Source organism: Micropterus dolomieu, linkage group LG01 (assembly GCF_021292245.1).
Source record: "Micropterus dolomieu isolate WLL.071019.BEF.003 ecotype Adirondacks linkage group LG01, ASM2129224v1, whole genome shotgun sequence".
In the NCBI taxonomy this organism is placed as follows: Eukaryota; Metazoa; Chordata; class Actinopteri; order Centrarchiformes; family Centrarchidae; genus Micropterus; species Micropterus dolomieu.
In genome coordinates this window covers 51,937,432-51,955,162 of record NC_060150.1, presented here as the reverse complement: position 1 = coordinate 51,955,162, position 17,731 = coordinate 51,937,432, and the positions used below count along the sequence as shown (strand labels likewise).

Genomic DNA, 17,731 nt, shown 5'->3' with positions numbered 1-17,731 from the left:
GAACCCACACAGGTGAGAAGCTGTATTCTTGTAAAACATTGATGTCTTTTTATGGAGCATCTCTGAATCATTTTTAGTTTAAAGTTCAAATGGCTTAAAATCCATCTACATCAAGTAGTATTTTATAGTGGTATGTGAAGTCCACACATCTTTGCAAGAAGTAAGTTGAACATTTGAGGGTTATTGACATCTGTGGTGGAAGTTGTGAAGTTTTCCTTGTAGAAGAAATGACAAATAAAGAAGGTTACAGTCGTCTGTGCTTTTTGAAAGCATTTGTGTTTATTCTGATTTGTGAATGTTCTGAAGAATAGCTTGCAACAAGAAATGTTAAATAAGAAAGGATTATTTGCAAAAAATGCAGTGCAATGTAAATATACACTGAACTAAATTATAAACACCACATATTGTGGCCAGCCTAAGGCACACCTGTGCAATACCCATGCTGTCTGATCAGCATCTTGATATGCCACACCTGTGAGGTGGATGGATAATCTCGGCAAAGGAGAAGTGCTCACTAACACAGATTGACAGATTTGTGAAAAATATTTGAGAGAAATAGGCCTTTTGTGTACATAGAGAAAGTCTTTGAGATCTTTGAGTTCAGCTCATCATGAATGGGGGCAAAAAAAAAAAAAGTGTTTTCAAAAGTGCGTTTATAATTTTGTTCAGTGTAGAAAGAAAAGAGTGCATTGCTGGTCCGTGCGTGAAGTATATCTGCATCTGCAGTTGTTAACATTGATGAAAAATGCCAGTTTATGGGGTATTCCCTAATTTCATTGTGTTACTTGAGCTAATGCAAAGGTATGTTGACCCATGTGAGTCTCTGTTTCCGGTTTTAGACTTTCTTTTTCATTGTACAAGTTGGAATGCGACAACAACAAAGTATATTTCTAACATAGATTAGGCAGCATTGGCTGTGGAAAAATGAACTCACATGGGTCAGCATAGCTACATTTGCATTAGCGCAAGTAAGACAATGAAATTAGGTAATACCCCCTAAACTGCCGTTTTTCATCATGCAATGTGAGCAACTGCAGATGAATTATACTTCACTGCATTATATTCGGTTATGTATTGATATTTTAAATTGTCACCTGCCACATGAATTTTATATTTATATATTCAGAGTTTTTAAAAGGGTCATTTCAGAATTGGAGGACATTTTCTGTCCCACCCATTAAATTTCAAATAATACATGTACAAAATACTAAAACATGCACTTGTTGTGTGAATCATTCTTGTCCTGAGACGAAATGTAAATATAGTTGTAGAAAAAGTGGCTCCAAAATATAATGTATAATGCAAAATAGCTTTCCAGCACCCCCTAAAATGCCATTTTTCTCTTGTCCCTCCTTCTTTATGACCAATTTGTCAAATATAACAGTTAAAATAAGTTTTAAATCTACTTTTTTTGTATCATCATTTCTTGATATGTCTTTTATAATTGTTTAAACATTTTTTGAAATCATCAACATATTTTAAATAATAGTATTTATGCACAGAAGTTGTGTCCCACAACACGTGTGCATTACTGAAACCCATTTAGCCTGTCAGAGGAAGAGAAAAAACAGTCACATCACCAAGTCCTCTTTTCTATTTTTCATATTTTTTCAATCTTTTTAGCCCACTGTAAAATAAGTCTGTGGAATTAACAGTAAATTACTGTAAAATCATGACATAAAAATACTGTTAATAAAAAAAACAGTGAAGTAATGTTTCAGAAATATTTTGCAAAACACTGAACCAAACACAACTGTTCATTTTAAAGTAAGAATACATACATACAACAATACAATGCAGTAAAAATTACAACGTAAGAAATTACGAGAAATTGTGTTTTTTGTCAGGTAGATTTTTTGATTTACAGAAAGAAACTGTATTACATTTTACAAATTCATATGTTATAATTTACAGATGAGAATATGTACAAAAACTATGGAAGATTTTATAATAAAATCCAAATGTGTACTATGATGCGCAAATATTTCACTATCTAAAAATATGTATATTTGTGTTGTGAAAAAAAAAAATCATATCCACAAAAATACAGTGCATTATGCAAATATGTACAATTTACTCTGTACACACATTTTAATTTCACATACAAAGTGTTATTTACGCATTTGTGGATCTATTTTTTCACACAAAACAGTTTTTGCACATTTGCGGATCATTTCCTGTCAATTTGCAGGTCACGTTATATTTGTGACTTCCTTTTTACGCATTTGTGGAATTTTGTCCACTCTGTAGCATCCCCGGCTGAATGATGGTCTACGCTTTTACTGATGGTTCACAATGGCTTTATTCAGGGGAAAATAGGACGATACTGTAGCTCCATAAACCTGAATACACCTTGAAAGTAGCTACGAAAGAGAAAAATAAAAATAAAAGCATTACTCTCCTTTTATATTCCAATCATGAAATATCACCTTTTTTAAACTGTTAGCTTAGTGACAACCTCTGATAAGAGTGCTATAAGTAAGCATAATAAACTTCTTAATTAATTTTTAATAAAAGTACACTGCTCAAAAAAATAAAGGGAAAAGTCAAAGTCAATCACACTCCTGTGAAATCAAACTGTCCACTTAGGAAGCAACACTGATTCACAATCAATTTCACATGCTGTTGTGCAAATGGAATAGACAACAGATGGAAATTATAGGCAATTAGCAAGACACCCCCAATAAAGGAGTGGTTCTGCAGGTGGTGACCACAGACCACTTCTCAGTTCCTATGTTTCCTGGCTGATGTTTTGGTCACTTTTGAATGCTGGCGGTGCTTTCACTCTAGTGGTAGCATGAGACGGAGTCTAATACCCACACAAGTGGCTCAGGTAGTGCAGCTCATCCAGGATGGCACATCAATGCGAGCTGTGGCAAGAAGGTTTGCTGTGTCTGTCAGCGTAGTGTCCAGAGCATGGAGGTGCTACCAGGATACAGGCCAGTACATCAGGAGACGTGGAGGAGGCCATAGGAGGGCAACAACCCAGCAGCAGGACCGCTACCTCCGCCTTTGTGCAAGGAGGAGCAGGAGGAGCACTGCCTGAGCCCTGCAAAATGACCTCCAGCAGGCCACAAATGTGCATGTGTCTGCTCAAACGGGCAGAAACAGACTCCATGAGGGTGGTATGAGGGCCCGACGTCCACAGGTGGGGGTTGTGCTTACAGCCCAACACCGCGCAGGACATTTGGCATTTGCCAGAGAACACCAAGATTGGCAAATTCGCCACTGGCGCCCTGTGCTCTTCACAGATGAAAGCAGGTTCACACTGAGCACATGAGACAGACGTGACTGACGAGTCTGGAGACGCCGTGGAGAACGTTCTGCTGCCTGCAACATCCTCCAGCATGACCGGTTTGGCGGTGGGTCAGTAATGGTGTGGGCTGGCATTTCTTTGGGGAGCCGCACAGCCCTCCATGTGCTCGCCAGAGGTAGCCTGACTGCCATTAGGTACCAAGATGAGATCCTCAGACACCTTGTGAGACCATATGATGGTGCGGTTGACCCTGGGTTCCTTCTAATGCAAGACAATGCTACCTCATGTGGCTGGAGTGTGTCAGCAGTTCCTGCAAGAGGAAGGCATTGATGCTATGGACCGGCCCGCCCGTTCCCCAGACCTGAATCCAACTGAGCACATCTGGGGCATCATGTCTCGCTCCATCCACCAACGCCATGTTGCACCACAGACTGTCCAGGAGTTGGCGGATGCTTTAGTTCAGGATTAGGAGGAGATCCCTCAGGAGACCATCCGCCACCTCATCAGGAGCATGCCCAGGCACGTGGAGGCCACACATACTACTGAGCCTCATTTTGACTTGTTTTAAGGACATTACATCAAAGTTGGATCAGCCTGTAGTGTGGTTTTCCACTTTGATTTTGAGTGTGACTCCAAATCCAGACCTCCATGGGTTGATAAAAATTATCAATGGAAATCAAATTTGTGTGATTTTGTTGTCAGCACATTCAACTATGTAAAGAAAGGAGTATTTAATGAGATTATTTCATTCATTCAGATCTAGGATGTGTTATTTTAGTGTTCCCTTTATTTTTTTGAGCAGTGTATTTTATGCCACATATGCAGCTTTAACCTTATTTAACCATAGTTTGCAGTTACTGTAAAACACACATATGCTGCATTTCTTTACACTGTACTACCAAGCAAACTCTACCGGGATAATTGCCCTTTAAGACCAATAGAACTACCTTCATTGAGGTAAAATAGCATACAATAGCATATCTTGCTAGCTTAAACACAATAGCATAAAACTCTGATGAAATGATGAAAAGGCACCACCATGTGACTGAACATTAAACAGCACATGAAACGAAATTATAACAAACCTTGTACCCTTTTCAGCTGGGTGCTAAACAAACAAAAAAGATTGATTGTTGACCGTTTTCTCTTTTCCGGCAAGACGCCTTCAAAATAAAAGCCCTGACATTAAAATTTAAAATAATGTGCCAAATAATGATCTAATTTCAGAAGATACCGTATGATATGAATAAGCATATAAAACAACCAGTATTTCAAAGATGCTGAGATTAATAAAGGTCATTTACACACTCCGTACCACAGAGATCTGTAAACAGAGATCTGTATGTGTGAGAGCAGTTTATTAGCTACACCAGCAGGTAGCGGTAGCGACATTGCCTCTCATGAGTTGTAAGAATATCCATTGCAGTACCGAGGGTCATCTGTAGGAGACAACAACTTCTGCTTCTGCTGGAACACTGGACTTTCCTCAGTCTAAATATTGCTGTACATAGTTAAGTGTAAATAGTTTACTATTGAATACTTTATCACTGTATGCAATGTCGCTACAGGGGAAGTCCCTTGGACCACTCCCTGTAGTGCACAAACAGAAGCTGCAGGACAGCACTCGCACCGGCAGAGGAGGTGGGACGTGGCGTCCTCCACCGACCCATGGGAGGGAGGAAAAGAATCCGAGAGGGTGATGACCCGCGACTGAAACGTAGTGCTTTTAGGCATGAACACTGGGTTAGGGCACAGAACAGCCAAGCTGCCGTCGCCCTGAATCTTGAGACATGACAGAGCCACAGAGAGGGCAGCCAGATCGCTGACCCTCTTGGCCGATGTCAGAGCCAGGAGCAAGGCTACCTTAGCTGAAAGGAATCTCAGGTCAACTCAGATCTCTCCAAAGGCCAAAACGGGGCTTGGGTTAAGGCGCGTAAACAGCGGCAAATCCCACAGTGGGGCAACAGGCCTGCGCCTCCGCACCCCCCTAAGGAAACGCTTCACCAGGGGGTGGGAGAACAAAGTCCTGTCCCCGAAGCCCTCGTGACAGGACGAAATGGCTGTAGTGTAAGTTTTAACCATACTGAACGCCAGCCCCCCGTCCATGAGCAACTGGAGGAACGAAAGCACTGCCGGCAGCGGACAGGCGACTGGGTCCGTCCCTGCTTGATCGTCATTGCTCCTAACCTCGTGCCACCTCATCGCTCTAGCCCCTGAGTAATCTGTTTCCCTGTACTTTGTTTTCCCTGCGTCTAACCCTGTCTGTCTGTCTGTCTCCTCTCCAGGTTCACTCACCTCCGTCCTCTGTAGTGTCAGGTGGGCTCGCCATCCTGCCCTCTCCCCTCGGACCTCTTCCACGGCGTCCTCCCAGCTCTTCCCCGTGCCTAGCCAGTCAGCCTGCCACCACACTCCCCCACCAACCCCCCCGGGTCAGTTCTCCCGTGCCTCCTTACTTCCTCGGTCCTCAGTGCCCCGGCCTCCCTTGTCTCACTCTCCTCAGTTCCCCGTGCCCGTATTTCCTCAGCGTCCACCTCTCCCTCACCTCCACTCCCTCAACCCCTTTTTTTCCCTCAATAAAACCTGTTCATCCTGAGCGTTGCTTTTGGGTCCTCTTTGTCCAACACACCATAACAACTTGACTGTCTGCTTTAGAACAAGGGTGTAGGCTACTTTACAGTAGTGATGGCAAGTTCGACTCTTTTGACAGACTCCAATCTTTGAATCTCGTTCATTAAAATGAACTAATCTTTTGTTGAGTCATTTCGTTCATTTCGTTCATTTGAACTAGGCTGGTTATTGTGGTCACTGCAGCCCTCTAGTGGGCGATTAAAAAACAGCGCCGTTCTCAAACACGGAAGGCAGCCTGTCTTGCTTTAATTGACGGTAGTATGAAGTATAATGCACCTCTTGATCACTCTCTATCATCATTATATAAACCCCCCTGGGCCCACAACCAAATTCAAACCATGTAAAAACCACAGAAATATTTGTCTACATGCAATCCACTACTCCAGCTAAATCCTTCCCTTTTCAAAATCTTTCCTGAGTATACAACCAGACCTGCCATATAAAGGCTCATGTATATAATTACTATCATGATCTCTAAAGTGCTCATTCATACAGCAGCCTAATGTCTCTATCCATGAGTAAAATATTAATATCAGATTTGCGTATATAGAAGTAATAAGCCTGATACACTATATGAATAAACACACTCTTATTAAAATTCAACCAATTTAATAATAATCTGGATCAAGCCACCAAGTTCTTAAAGAACTCCAGCACAGAGAGAGGAACAGAGAAATAAACACATATAAACACAGCAGTTTGGCAGGTCTGGACGCAGAATGGGCCACATCAGGTCTGGATTCTGCAGACAGAGAAACAAACATGAGCACATCACTCTCAAACACGACCAGGTTGTTTACCAATCAGGAGCTGTGAAACAACAGCACGGCTCTGTTGATAAATAAAAAGTAAAAGTTACGTTGCGTTCTCTGGCAGACCTGGATTAGCTGTTAGCTGTAACACACCACAGGGCTAACGTTAACGTTGCTGTGGCTGTGTTTTAATGTTTGTTGTTTGTTCTGGAGAGGAGACGACCTCGGGGGTAATTCAGCTCCCGGTAGAACCCTGTCAAGGCTCTGAAGTGGAGCGGACAAAGAACAACTCTCATCAGCTGTTAGCTGTAAACACTAGCGGGACTAAAGTTACAGTACGGCTGTGTTAAAACTATAACGTAGCACAACATCACTGTGCTGTAATAATGTTATGCTTTAATATATGTACAGAAAGAAGGTAGAGGTGCAGTTTCACACAACAGATGTTCTATAATTTCATGAATTAAATGGTCATGTAGGGCTGCTAATTATTTTGGTCAATATTGAGATCACAATTATTTAAAAGGATTACTCATTGCCTTAGGACAAATTAAACTATTGAACTCCTAAAATGTAATACTTAAAAACTATTATACGCATTGCTCCAAAATCCCATATAGCCCATGAAATAAGAAACAATAACCCAACATTATTAACTTTGCAGCATCTACCGTACAAGAGATAGCAGCACAGTTTCAGCTTTGGGTGCCAGATGGGTCACTGAGGGGGCTCTGTGTGTGTGTGTGTGTGTGTACACGGAGAGGAGCAGAGCAGGTCACAGGTGAACTATTCGAGTTGATGAAGTTAACTTAAGTTGCTGGAGGAAGCCACACGCTCCAGAGGAAGTTAAATTGAATGGGATTCAGTGTATAATAAGCAACAACTGCATGTAAATATTGCTGAAAAAATTTGTTCAGAAGCAGCATGCTAATGCTAATTCAGCAGAAAAGAGCTGTTGAATTTACAGATTTAAAATGTATCTTTTTGTAAATAACAATTCTAAACTGTACAATTTACAGGTTGTACTGTAAACTTATTTACAGTTTTGTTCCGTTAAGAACAACAGGATTTTTTTTTTTTTTTTACAGTGCATGATTGAGTGTGTTACTGTAACCAATGCAACCCTGTTACTCATATTATCTGAATAAGAAACATTTATTTTAGAGTTTTGTCTTTTTATTTATATAACTAACTCTGTCCTTGACCTTGAGTGTAACACTTCATTCCATATCTACCATCTACCTGAGAAAAAGCTAGAATTAGCTTTGATTTGCAACCCTGACACCATATCATTTTTATTAAAATAATCTAAAATGATTTTTCTCAGCTCACAAGGGCTTAACCTATTGTCCTTTGAATTGTTTGAATAATTCGGACACCCCTCACCAATACACTATCCTTGCTTTTAAGATTAGGCGTTTGACAAAACTCTTAGCCCATGAGACTTGACACTGCACAAATAGTGGGGCCATGACAACAAGACAATAATATATTTAAATAGGCTTAGTATTTTTGAAAAAAAATTTTTTGACGAAATAGTTGAGGGGGTCTGGGGGTACTCCCCACTTATTTATTTCCTACATTCTGGAGACTTGTATCAACCCTCAAAAATGCTGCCTTTTTATGCCATTAGTCAAACTGAACCCTATAAATCATTGAGCTACATTTTAATTATTAAATATCATAGGCCATATAAATACATTTATTATGATTTTTATAATTACTACTGATAAAAAATGTTTTAAAAAATATTTAAGAGGGGGGTCTGGGGGTCCTCCCCCTGAAATATCTGGGCTTTAAACACTTAATTTCCTGCATTCTGGTGAATTTTTTGCACCAATTTATTGAGGAAATGTCTGAGGTGACAATTCAAAATAAAAAATATATAGTGTAATATAATGCAGTAAGGCTGTCAGGCATTCTGGATTGTTTGTCCTGTAGATCAACCTTTCTCATACAATTTAGTCTACATACATGCAGGCATGCCTGAAGTAGCCTAAAGTCGTTGTTAATGTGCATATGGCACCTTTTCACCTCAATGATAAATTAGCTTAATCAATTTTAATAAAGTAAAAAAAGTATTTATTAATTAAATATTGGGGCGTCTGGGGGTCCTCCCCCTGAAGATTCTGAGCATTAAACACTTAATTTCCTGAATTCTGGAGACATTTTCTGCACCAATTTATGGTGGAAATGTCTTTAGTTTTATAAAGGGAAGGACAAAATATAGGTGGCAGATGATGATTCAGAATATAAAAATATAATAGAATGTAATGTAGTAATCAGTAGCTTATTCTTTTTTTATTAGTTTATATCTATAAATCGGTTATTTTCGCGCATTTGGCGAATACTTATTTTTTTGACCCACAACACAAGAAACAGCTCGAGCAGAGGGGGAGGCAGTCGGGGCTGTAAGAGATGTCACTGGGCCAGAACAATGTCAGGATTGGCCTATGCTTTATGGGACGATTGTAGCACATTTTTTTATGTAAATAAATTATTTAACTTGTAGCCTATACTCGATGAGAGGAGCGCACTGCTCTTCACCAGAGAAAGAAAACCGAAACTGAAAACACTTGTGATCACACAGAAATATCACCACGATTCCACACAAATGTTCACTTTCAAAGTGCAGCTCACAGCCGCTTTAGAGGGAATGAAGCATCCTGGAGACAATGAAACAGTAGTGTCTCACAGCGAGGGGGACAGAAACGGCAGCACGAGCGCTACCCTGAGCGCCAGGTGTCATGATATTGTCTCACTACTTTGCGGCGACTGTCAACCGTTTGTGATAATACACTGACTAGACACTAACCGACAACACATATGTAAATGTAGACTGTTGATTACAATTTTGCTAGAGACAATTCAGAAGTTGTGGACAAGCCCTGAAGCTGTGAGCATTGCGCTATCTCTCTCTCTCTCTCTCCCCTCTCGTGCTTACTCACAGGCAGGCTGGGAAACGGCGGGGGTCACGTTACGTGAACTTCATACAAAACGTAGCAATATTATTGCGAGTAGCTTCCGCTCTTACCCTTAGCTCTTATCTGCATGTTAACTGTATCTGTATGCATGTTAACATGGAAAATATTTTTGTTGCTGTTGTTGAGTTACATTCGGGGCTACAGTCAAAACATGACCTGGCGACGCCGTTGCCTCCTCCTCTGCCTGTCAGCGGCCACAGCTCTCCTTTACTCCTTCAAGTGCCTGTGCCTGCTCTGTGCAGGGTACTACAGCTGAGTCATTCTATGAAACGGGTGCCATTTGGGTCCGCAACGTTTGATGAGATGTATAAGTTACAAAAATATCCCAAAGTGTGTTTCCAAAGCTTAAAGCTATTAATTCAATTGTTCTTGTTAGCATGATAGACCTGGCCTTTTATGAAAAGCGCTGTGAGATAATTGTTGTTGTGATTTGGTGCTTTATAAATAAAATTGAATTGAATTGAATGATATTTAATAAAAATACTATTTCTAAAGAATAACATACTATTACTATTTTTTTCAAACCATGATTATTTTCAGGATTATATTTGTGTCCCTGTTTACTCAAGATATAAATAGATTATTTAAAAACATTAGTTTTTGTAAATATTTTATTATTTTTGTGCGACGCTCAGTTTGACTTACCACCCCATCATACTAACTTGTTCTGGCCCAAAAAAAATCTTGCTTTAAATGACATCACAAAGAGGAAGTGACATCATTTGAGCTTTTGGTGCTGCCTAGAACAAAGGCAGGCATGTACTGAGATTGATTTACATTGTTTATTTGTTAATTTTTTGTGTTAGACAGGGTCTGTCAAGCTCAAACCAACCACCCTGTCATGCAAAATAGATTGGGAAAACTGATTTTTATTAAAATTTTTACACTATTAATGCAAAGAAAATGATATTTCACATTGAATACATGTATGCTAGGTCAGGAATTTAACCACATAGAGAACTGCAGCCATTTTAGAAATTTACCACCACGTCACAATAAAACTTGTGATGGGGTGGTAAGGGATGTGACCGGGTGGTTCTCCTTCCTGTTGTAATGATTGTTACAATTGATTAAATGGAACCTACATGTGCATCTCAAAATATTAGAATATTAAAATAAAGAATTTATAATACAGAAATGTCAACCTTTTGAAAAGTTCTGAAAAATGTTTTATGGACTCAGTACTTGGTCTGAGGTCCTTTTGCATGAAATACTGCATCAATGCGACATGACATGGAGGCAATCAGCCCATGGCACTGCTGAGGTGTTATGGAAGCCCAGGTAGCTTTGATAGTGGCATGAGTCATTCTATGAAAGGGGTGCCATTTTCTTTCCAAATTTTTTCCAAATTTTCATCCAGAGCAAACTTTTTTTTTACTTAGAATTTATAAAGATATGTTAAACCCCTCAGAAAACATATTTTCCCACCTCATGCACAAAATCCTTTTCTTCCTATCCTTTTTATTGAGACATGGGAGCCATTCTTGTACCACCCTGTCACTGATAATATGTACACCCTTTGAGTAGTAATACAAGAAATACATTTTAAAAATGTACTAGTAAAATGTTCTTTTGTTAGAAACCATCAATATAAAATATGTAATTTAATAATTTTTTATTATTCTTAGATTTTCAATCTTGAAATATGAATTCAACATATCAGTGGCCTCATTGTTCGTACAAACAATACTAATTCACTTAAAAATGTCTAATAAAAGTTACATTTATTTGATTAGTCCACAAAACAAGAATTTTATTCAATATTCATTTATGGAAAATTTCACTTCCTTTCAATTATTTTTTAACAATATGACCCTGTGATGGGGTGGTTCACGGGTAACAGGGTGGTACAGACAATCTGTGTCTCTATATGATCGGTTTGCTTTAGCCTTCATCTAAAATTAGAAACTTTTGTTAATTTTTGATATCAATGTCGGTGTGACTTAATCATAGGCATACAAGATCAATATCAATGTGTGTGTGTATATATATATACACACACATTGATATTGATCTTGATCACTATCAGTATATATATATATATATATATATATATATATATATATATATATATATATATATATATATATATATGATCAGAAATAGGTTTCACTAATACAAAAGCCAATAATATATAAACAATGGTTAAAAAAATTATTTGAACTTTTTGAAAACTTTAAAAACTAGGGGAGAGTATACATTAAAATTGGAAATGTAATCTAGAATTTACATAAAAAAACGAAGTTGCTGTTATTGTGGAAATGCCAAAGTCTGCTGATATTACAGATTTAAAAAATACGAAACTTTGACATATTCTAGATTAATTACACATAAATCTTTATGGAGATGCTGATTTCATTTTCCAGCAGGACGTGGCATCTGCCTACAGGGTCAAAACCACTAGGTTTGCTGACCATGGTATTACTGTGCTTGATTGGCCACACCAACTCGCCTGACCTGAACCCCATATGATGTATTGTCAAGAGGCAGCCCCGGTGGCAAACATATTGGTTGTTTTTGGGCATTTGGCGGCCTCCGTCTGAAGTTTAAAAAAAAGAAAACAGTTATATAAATAAATAATTTACAACACCGGCCCCAAAGGTGCGTCAGCCCAGCGGGCATTTGCCCGGTGTGCCAGATTACCAATCCAGCCCTGTCCATACTGCAGCTGGGGGCTCCCCACAGCGCCACGAATCTTTTTAAATTCTTCCCTCTAACGGGGTAAAGAAAGGTCAGATCGCAATCACAGCCGCAACTGTTCCGAACCGTAATAGTAGCAAAATGGCTAGATATAATTATATAAGACAAACATGCTGCAGCTATTAATGATTCAGCAGTAAGAATCACAGTCTGCATAGTTTGGCACACTGACCTATACGGAGAGGAACAGGTAAATAAAAAAAAAGTCAGACAGGAAGAAAATAAAACCTTGGGGGTCTATTAGGAACAGTGGTGGACAAAGTACTCAGATTACTTAAGTAAAAGTACTAATACCTCACTGTACAAATACTCTGTTACAAGTAAAAGTACTGATTTGAAAAGGTTACTGTACATATGTGTAAATATAATAAGGAAAATGTAGGCTACTCACTGCAGAATGAAAAATGTCCCCTGTGATTGTTCTACTATTATGTATTATATCAGTAGGTTATTACTCATGCATTAATGTGAAAGCAGGATTTTACTGTTGGTATTGGTTAAAGATGAACTATTTTGTATCAAATAACAATTAATGATTTTCACTGTGGATTAGGTAGGCCTACGTTTCTACTCTAGAAAAAATTAAGTTGAAGACTTCTACTTTTAGTGGAGCAATATTTAGAAAATATATCTGTACTTTTATTCAAGTACAGGATTTTTGTTACTGCTGACAATAAACACAAGTGAATAAAATGTCATCAGTTGAAAGCGGAATGAAAGCTACCGCACTTCTGCTGTCGGAATTTAATAATGTGACATCCGGCGGAAGTAAACAATACAAGCTCCAGCGTTTGCAGCGTCTTTTTATTTTGACATTCGCTAGAATGAGTTATTGTAATAGTAACTCCGCTAATTATTTCATTTGTAATTAATCAACAATGTCTTCAGTTGGGAGTTTGAGAGAGTTTGTCAACGAGCGACTAACTGCTGCTGCTGAAGAAATATTCAGAGTTTTTAAAAACACTATCGTCGAGTACGAGGAAGAGATCGATCGTCAGCGCAGACTGCTGGATATCGTTTGGAAACCCGAAATAAAGTTACACAGGATAGGTGAGGAAAGGTTCATTATATAAGTAACGCAAAACAAAGGAAATAGACTGATATAAAATTAAAAGTGTTTTAAATACAATATACTTGGACTCCTTTTCCCGCGTCTCTGCATTTCTTTCTTTCCCATCACAGTAGTAACGTTAGCCTGTCCCTTTTTCTCTCTGTCCCTCTAGAGCTCCCACAGCAACATGTCTGTAAGGAGGAGGAGGTTCTGGCTGACCAGCAGCTCTGGATTCAGGAGAGGATCCCCGGTCTGGACCAGGAGGACCCACAGCCTCCACAGGTTAAAGAGGAACAGGAGGAACTCTGTACCAGTCAGGAGGGAGAGCAGCTTGTAGTGAAGCAGGAGACTGACACCTTTATGTTGACTCCTACTTATGAGGAAAGTGACCACAGTGAAGCAGAACTGAAAAGTGACCACCAGCTCCTCTCTCACAACTGTCATGTAGCTGAGAGCCAAGATCAGAAAGGAGGCGAGCATGAAGACTCAGGATCAACTAGAGATGCAGAGCCAAAACTAAAGAATCAAGATCACAATAGCAGAAGCCCCAGAAACAATGTACACAAGTCTACCATGTCAGAGGTTTACCATGATCCTCACACAGGTAAAAAGTCTTTCACATGTGACACATGTGGAAAAGATTTTCAGTCCAAGTCAGATTTTCAGAAACACCTGAGAATTCACACAGGTGAGAAGCAATTTTCTTGCAAAACATGTTTAAAAGACTTCAAAACTAGCAGTGCATTGATACGCCATATAAGAACCCACACAGGTGAGAAACCATATTCTTGCAAAACATGTGGGAAAGACTTCAGAACCAGCGATCACTTGCAACACCATACAAGAACCCACACAGGTGAGAAGCCGTATTCTTGCAATACATGCAGAAAATCTTTTAGCCAAAGGAGTAACATGATAGCCCATTTGAGAACCCACACAGGTGAGAAGCCGTATTCTTGTGAAATATGTGCTAAAGACTTCAGAACCAGCGAACACTTGCATGTTCATAAAAGATCCCACACAGGTGAGAAGCCGTACCTTTGCAAAATCTGTGGGAAAAGATTCCGTGACACTAAAACATTTATAAGTCATACGAGAACCCACACGGGTGAAAAGCCGTATTCTTGCAAAACATGTAGAAAATCTTTTAGCCAAAGGAGTAACATGATAGCTCATGTGAGAACCCACACAGGTGAAAAGCCGTATTCTTGTGAAACATGTGGGAAAGACTTCAGAATCAGCAATCACTTGCAACTTCATATAAGAACCCACACAGGAGAGAAGCCGTATGCTTGTGAAACATGTGGGAAAGCCTTCAGAACCAGCAATCACTTGGAACTCCATATAAGAACCCACACAGGTGAGAAGCCATATGCTTGTGAAACATGTGGGAAAGCTTTCAGAACCAGCAATCAGTTGCAACTCCATGTAAGAACCCACACAGGTGAGAAACCATATTCTTGTGAAAAATGTGGGAAGGCTTTCAGAGCAAGTCGTCAATTGAAAACCCACATAACAAGAGAACACAAAGGTGAGAAGCTGTAGCTTTGCACGATGAAAAGATGTGTTGTTGCGTCTGATTTGACACAGAACAGAAGGCAGCATACAGACAAGTAATCTCGTGGGAAAAGATTCAGTTCTAGAGGTTTGTGGTCAAAACACAGAAGAACTCATAGAAGTGAAGAGCTGCATCAGTGAAGCACTTGTGCTAAAAGTTCCGACCCCTGGACTGCCCCTGCAGTTCGTCTACAGAGCCAACATGTCTGTGGACGATGCAGTAAACATGGCCCTTCACTACACCTCCAGCACCTGGACTCCTCAGGAACCTACGCCAGGATCCTGTTTGTGGATTTCAGCTCTGCTTTCATTACCATCATCCAAACTGCTGCAGGTCAAGCTCTCCCAGCTTAGCGTGCCTGGCTCTACCTGCATGGTGGTTCACAGACTTCCTGTCTGACAGGAAGCAGCACGTGAAGCTGGGAAAACATATCTCTATCTTCTGGACTTCTTCCCCCATCACCCTGTTTGACTGTGGAGTCCTTCTGCTTCCTGGGCACCATCATCTCCCAGGATGGAGATGAAGCCCAGCAGACGATGTACTTCCTGCGGCAGCTGAAGAGGTTCAGCTTGAAAAAGACAATGATGGTGCACTTCTACACCACCATCATTGAGACCATCCTCACCTCCATCACCATCTGCCACTGCCACGGTGACACCTACTGGTCATTTTTGATATCGACACATCTTGGGAGGGGTTTCATTGAAACAATGACTGACCCGCGTTTACAATTCTAATCGTCTTATCAATACATGACCAACAGGATTTGGGAGAAATCAACATACAAACAAACGCTTTCAGATTGTCAGAGACAGCAGATGGGGATCGCAATAAAAGTGTGTTTAAATAAAACACATCTGTGTGTTTCATTTAGCCAACGCTTTTCTCAAAAGCAAATCACAATTTCTATTCAGCTGTTTGAGTCTGTTTTTTTTTCATAATTGACATCCCCAGCCTTGGAAAAATTTGGTCACATCATGGAACATTTGTTGCTGGCAAAGATAAGTATTTTTTTTGCCATCATAGGCCTACAGGTGCGGATATACTACAGCATGTTGCTACTGCTAATAATCAAAGGATCGTGTCGTGTGGTTTGTTCCAAACACTGAATCAAGCGTAGAAGCGGCCGGTGCGCCACCTGTCGAAACGGGTGAAACGCACTCGCTTCACTACGGTCACGTGACGTTGTTTTGAACCACACTTTGGAGCAGTTTTTCGAAACGTCTGTGCTTCGGGATCTCGACACAGCGTCGACACAGACCCCGAATAACTTCTTCCAGAACTGCTTATTTGTTTTTGTGCAAAATTATTATCGGCAAAGTAAAACAAATGTCTGGGAGTCAAAGACAGTAGTTCAGAAAATACTAACTTCCCTGCTTTGTACTTCTACTTATACAGTTTCAGTTACTTTAGAAATATAAGATTTTTTACAAACAAAACACATGAGGAATTAAAACAATATGTTTTATTATACATTAAACTACCCAACTGTTTCTACAAGCAGGAGTTGACTAATTAGTTGATTGAAAGAAATATAATTTGATATTATTTTGATTGTCGTTTTTAAATTCTGTTTGTCATGTCAGCAACCCCTGACAAGTTTTTAATAAAATGTCATCAGTTGAAAGCGGGTCAGTGATTTTGAAGATCAACAAATTCCCTGGGACGAATGGGCTCACAACCAATTTGTTCTTTTGGAATGATGTAAGAAATATTTTATTCCAAGCACTGAGAGTGTATAGAGAAGAAAGAACTGATGTCAAGCATGAAACAAGGTTTAATCACACTGATTCCTAAAGCTGGCAAAGATAAAAGAATATAAGATAATTTGAGACCAATTGCACTGCTTAACTTCGTATATACCACATAACCAGGTCTGGACCAGGACAAAAAAATCGGCCCTGGCATTTTTGGCCCAAAAAAATTGGTCGGACCAATACACCATTATTCCGTATAACGTGAACCTACTGTAATATTCCCCCAAACCAGCTGAGGGGTTTGTGCCGTGCATAATTAATTCACACTCATTTATTGACTCCATGGTGATCAGAGGTGGCCATGGAGTACACAACTCATACTGAAGTACAAGTAGCCTACAAGTCATTTTCACCGCAGCGTGCCAACGCATCGCTGAAAAAATAACCTTACCTCAGCCATTAGGACAGTTAGCTATGCTAGCTACAAAAACAATGTCAAATAGCTTATGCATGTATGACAGTGGGTGATCACCAGCGGTAGGTTACAGTCTCACTTTATGATAGCGTTATTATTATGTTATAATCATTAACCTTAATTGAACTAATCATCATCATTGTCACTACAGCATGGCACACACCCTACCCAAGGGCTTCACTTTGTGTTGAAAAGTGGTGGGGACATTTAAGGGCTCAGATTTGGGGTGTGACTAAGAAATATTCTGTACCAATTTATGCTGGAAATGCCTTTATTTATATAAAAGGAAACACAAAATCCAGCTGGCAGGTGACAGTTGAAATATACAAATAAAATGCAGTAATCAGTGCCTTTTCCTTTAGCTTAAGTTAATTGTTTTGGACAATGCACATGTTTCTTCTATGTTTGCATTGCATGTTTTCTTATTGTGCAAATAAACCTTCCTTAAAGCATTTTCAGTTATTTAACATTTTTCATTGCAAGCAACATTTTTATTTATTCATTTAACAAATACTTTCAATAAGTGCAGGCTATATATACAATAGGTGTTGGCAGAGAGGCATGTCAATTTTGTGTGAAAATGTTGTACTGTCAATATGGATAATTGATAAGAAGTCGGTGATGTGGTGC

General features: G+C 39.5%; 2 protein-coding genes across 5 annotated transcripts in view; both read left to right on the top strand.

The window, feature by feature from the left end:
* LOC123969173 (zinc finger protein 878-like) overlaps positions 1–17,731 on the top strand; it is a 63,631-nt gene that overhangs the window by 24,299 nt on the left and 21,601 nt on the right. For 2 of the 4 annotated variants that reach the window (XM_046046336.1, XM_046046329.1), the window contains exon 3: positions 13,544–14,059. The exons of 1 other annotated variant lie outside the window; for it this stretch is intronic. In XM_046046336.1, the coding sequence (XP_045902292.1) occupies positions 13,544–14,059 (516 nt within the window). Of the gene's footprint in view, positions 1–13,129; positions 13,371–13,543; positions 14,060–17,731 lie in introns of those variants that run through there. One more of the 4 variants, XM_046046357.1, reaches the window with a different exon arrangement.
* LOC123970628 (zinc finger protein 436-like) lies at positions 14,065–15,781 on the top strand (the record flags this gene model as incomplete). Its single annotated transcript, XM_046048774.1, has 1 exon — positions 14,065–15,781. A coding segment is annotated over one exon (852 nt), but the record flags the coding sequence as incomplete, so codon positions are not given.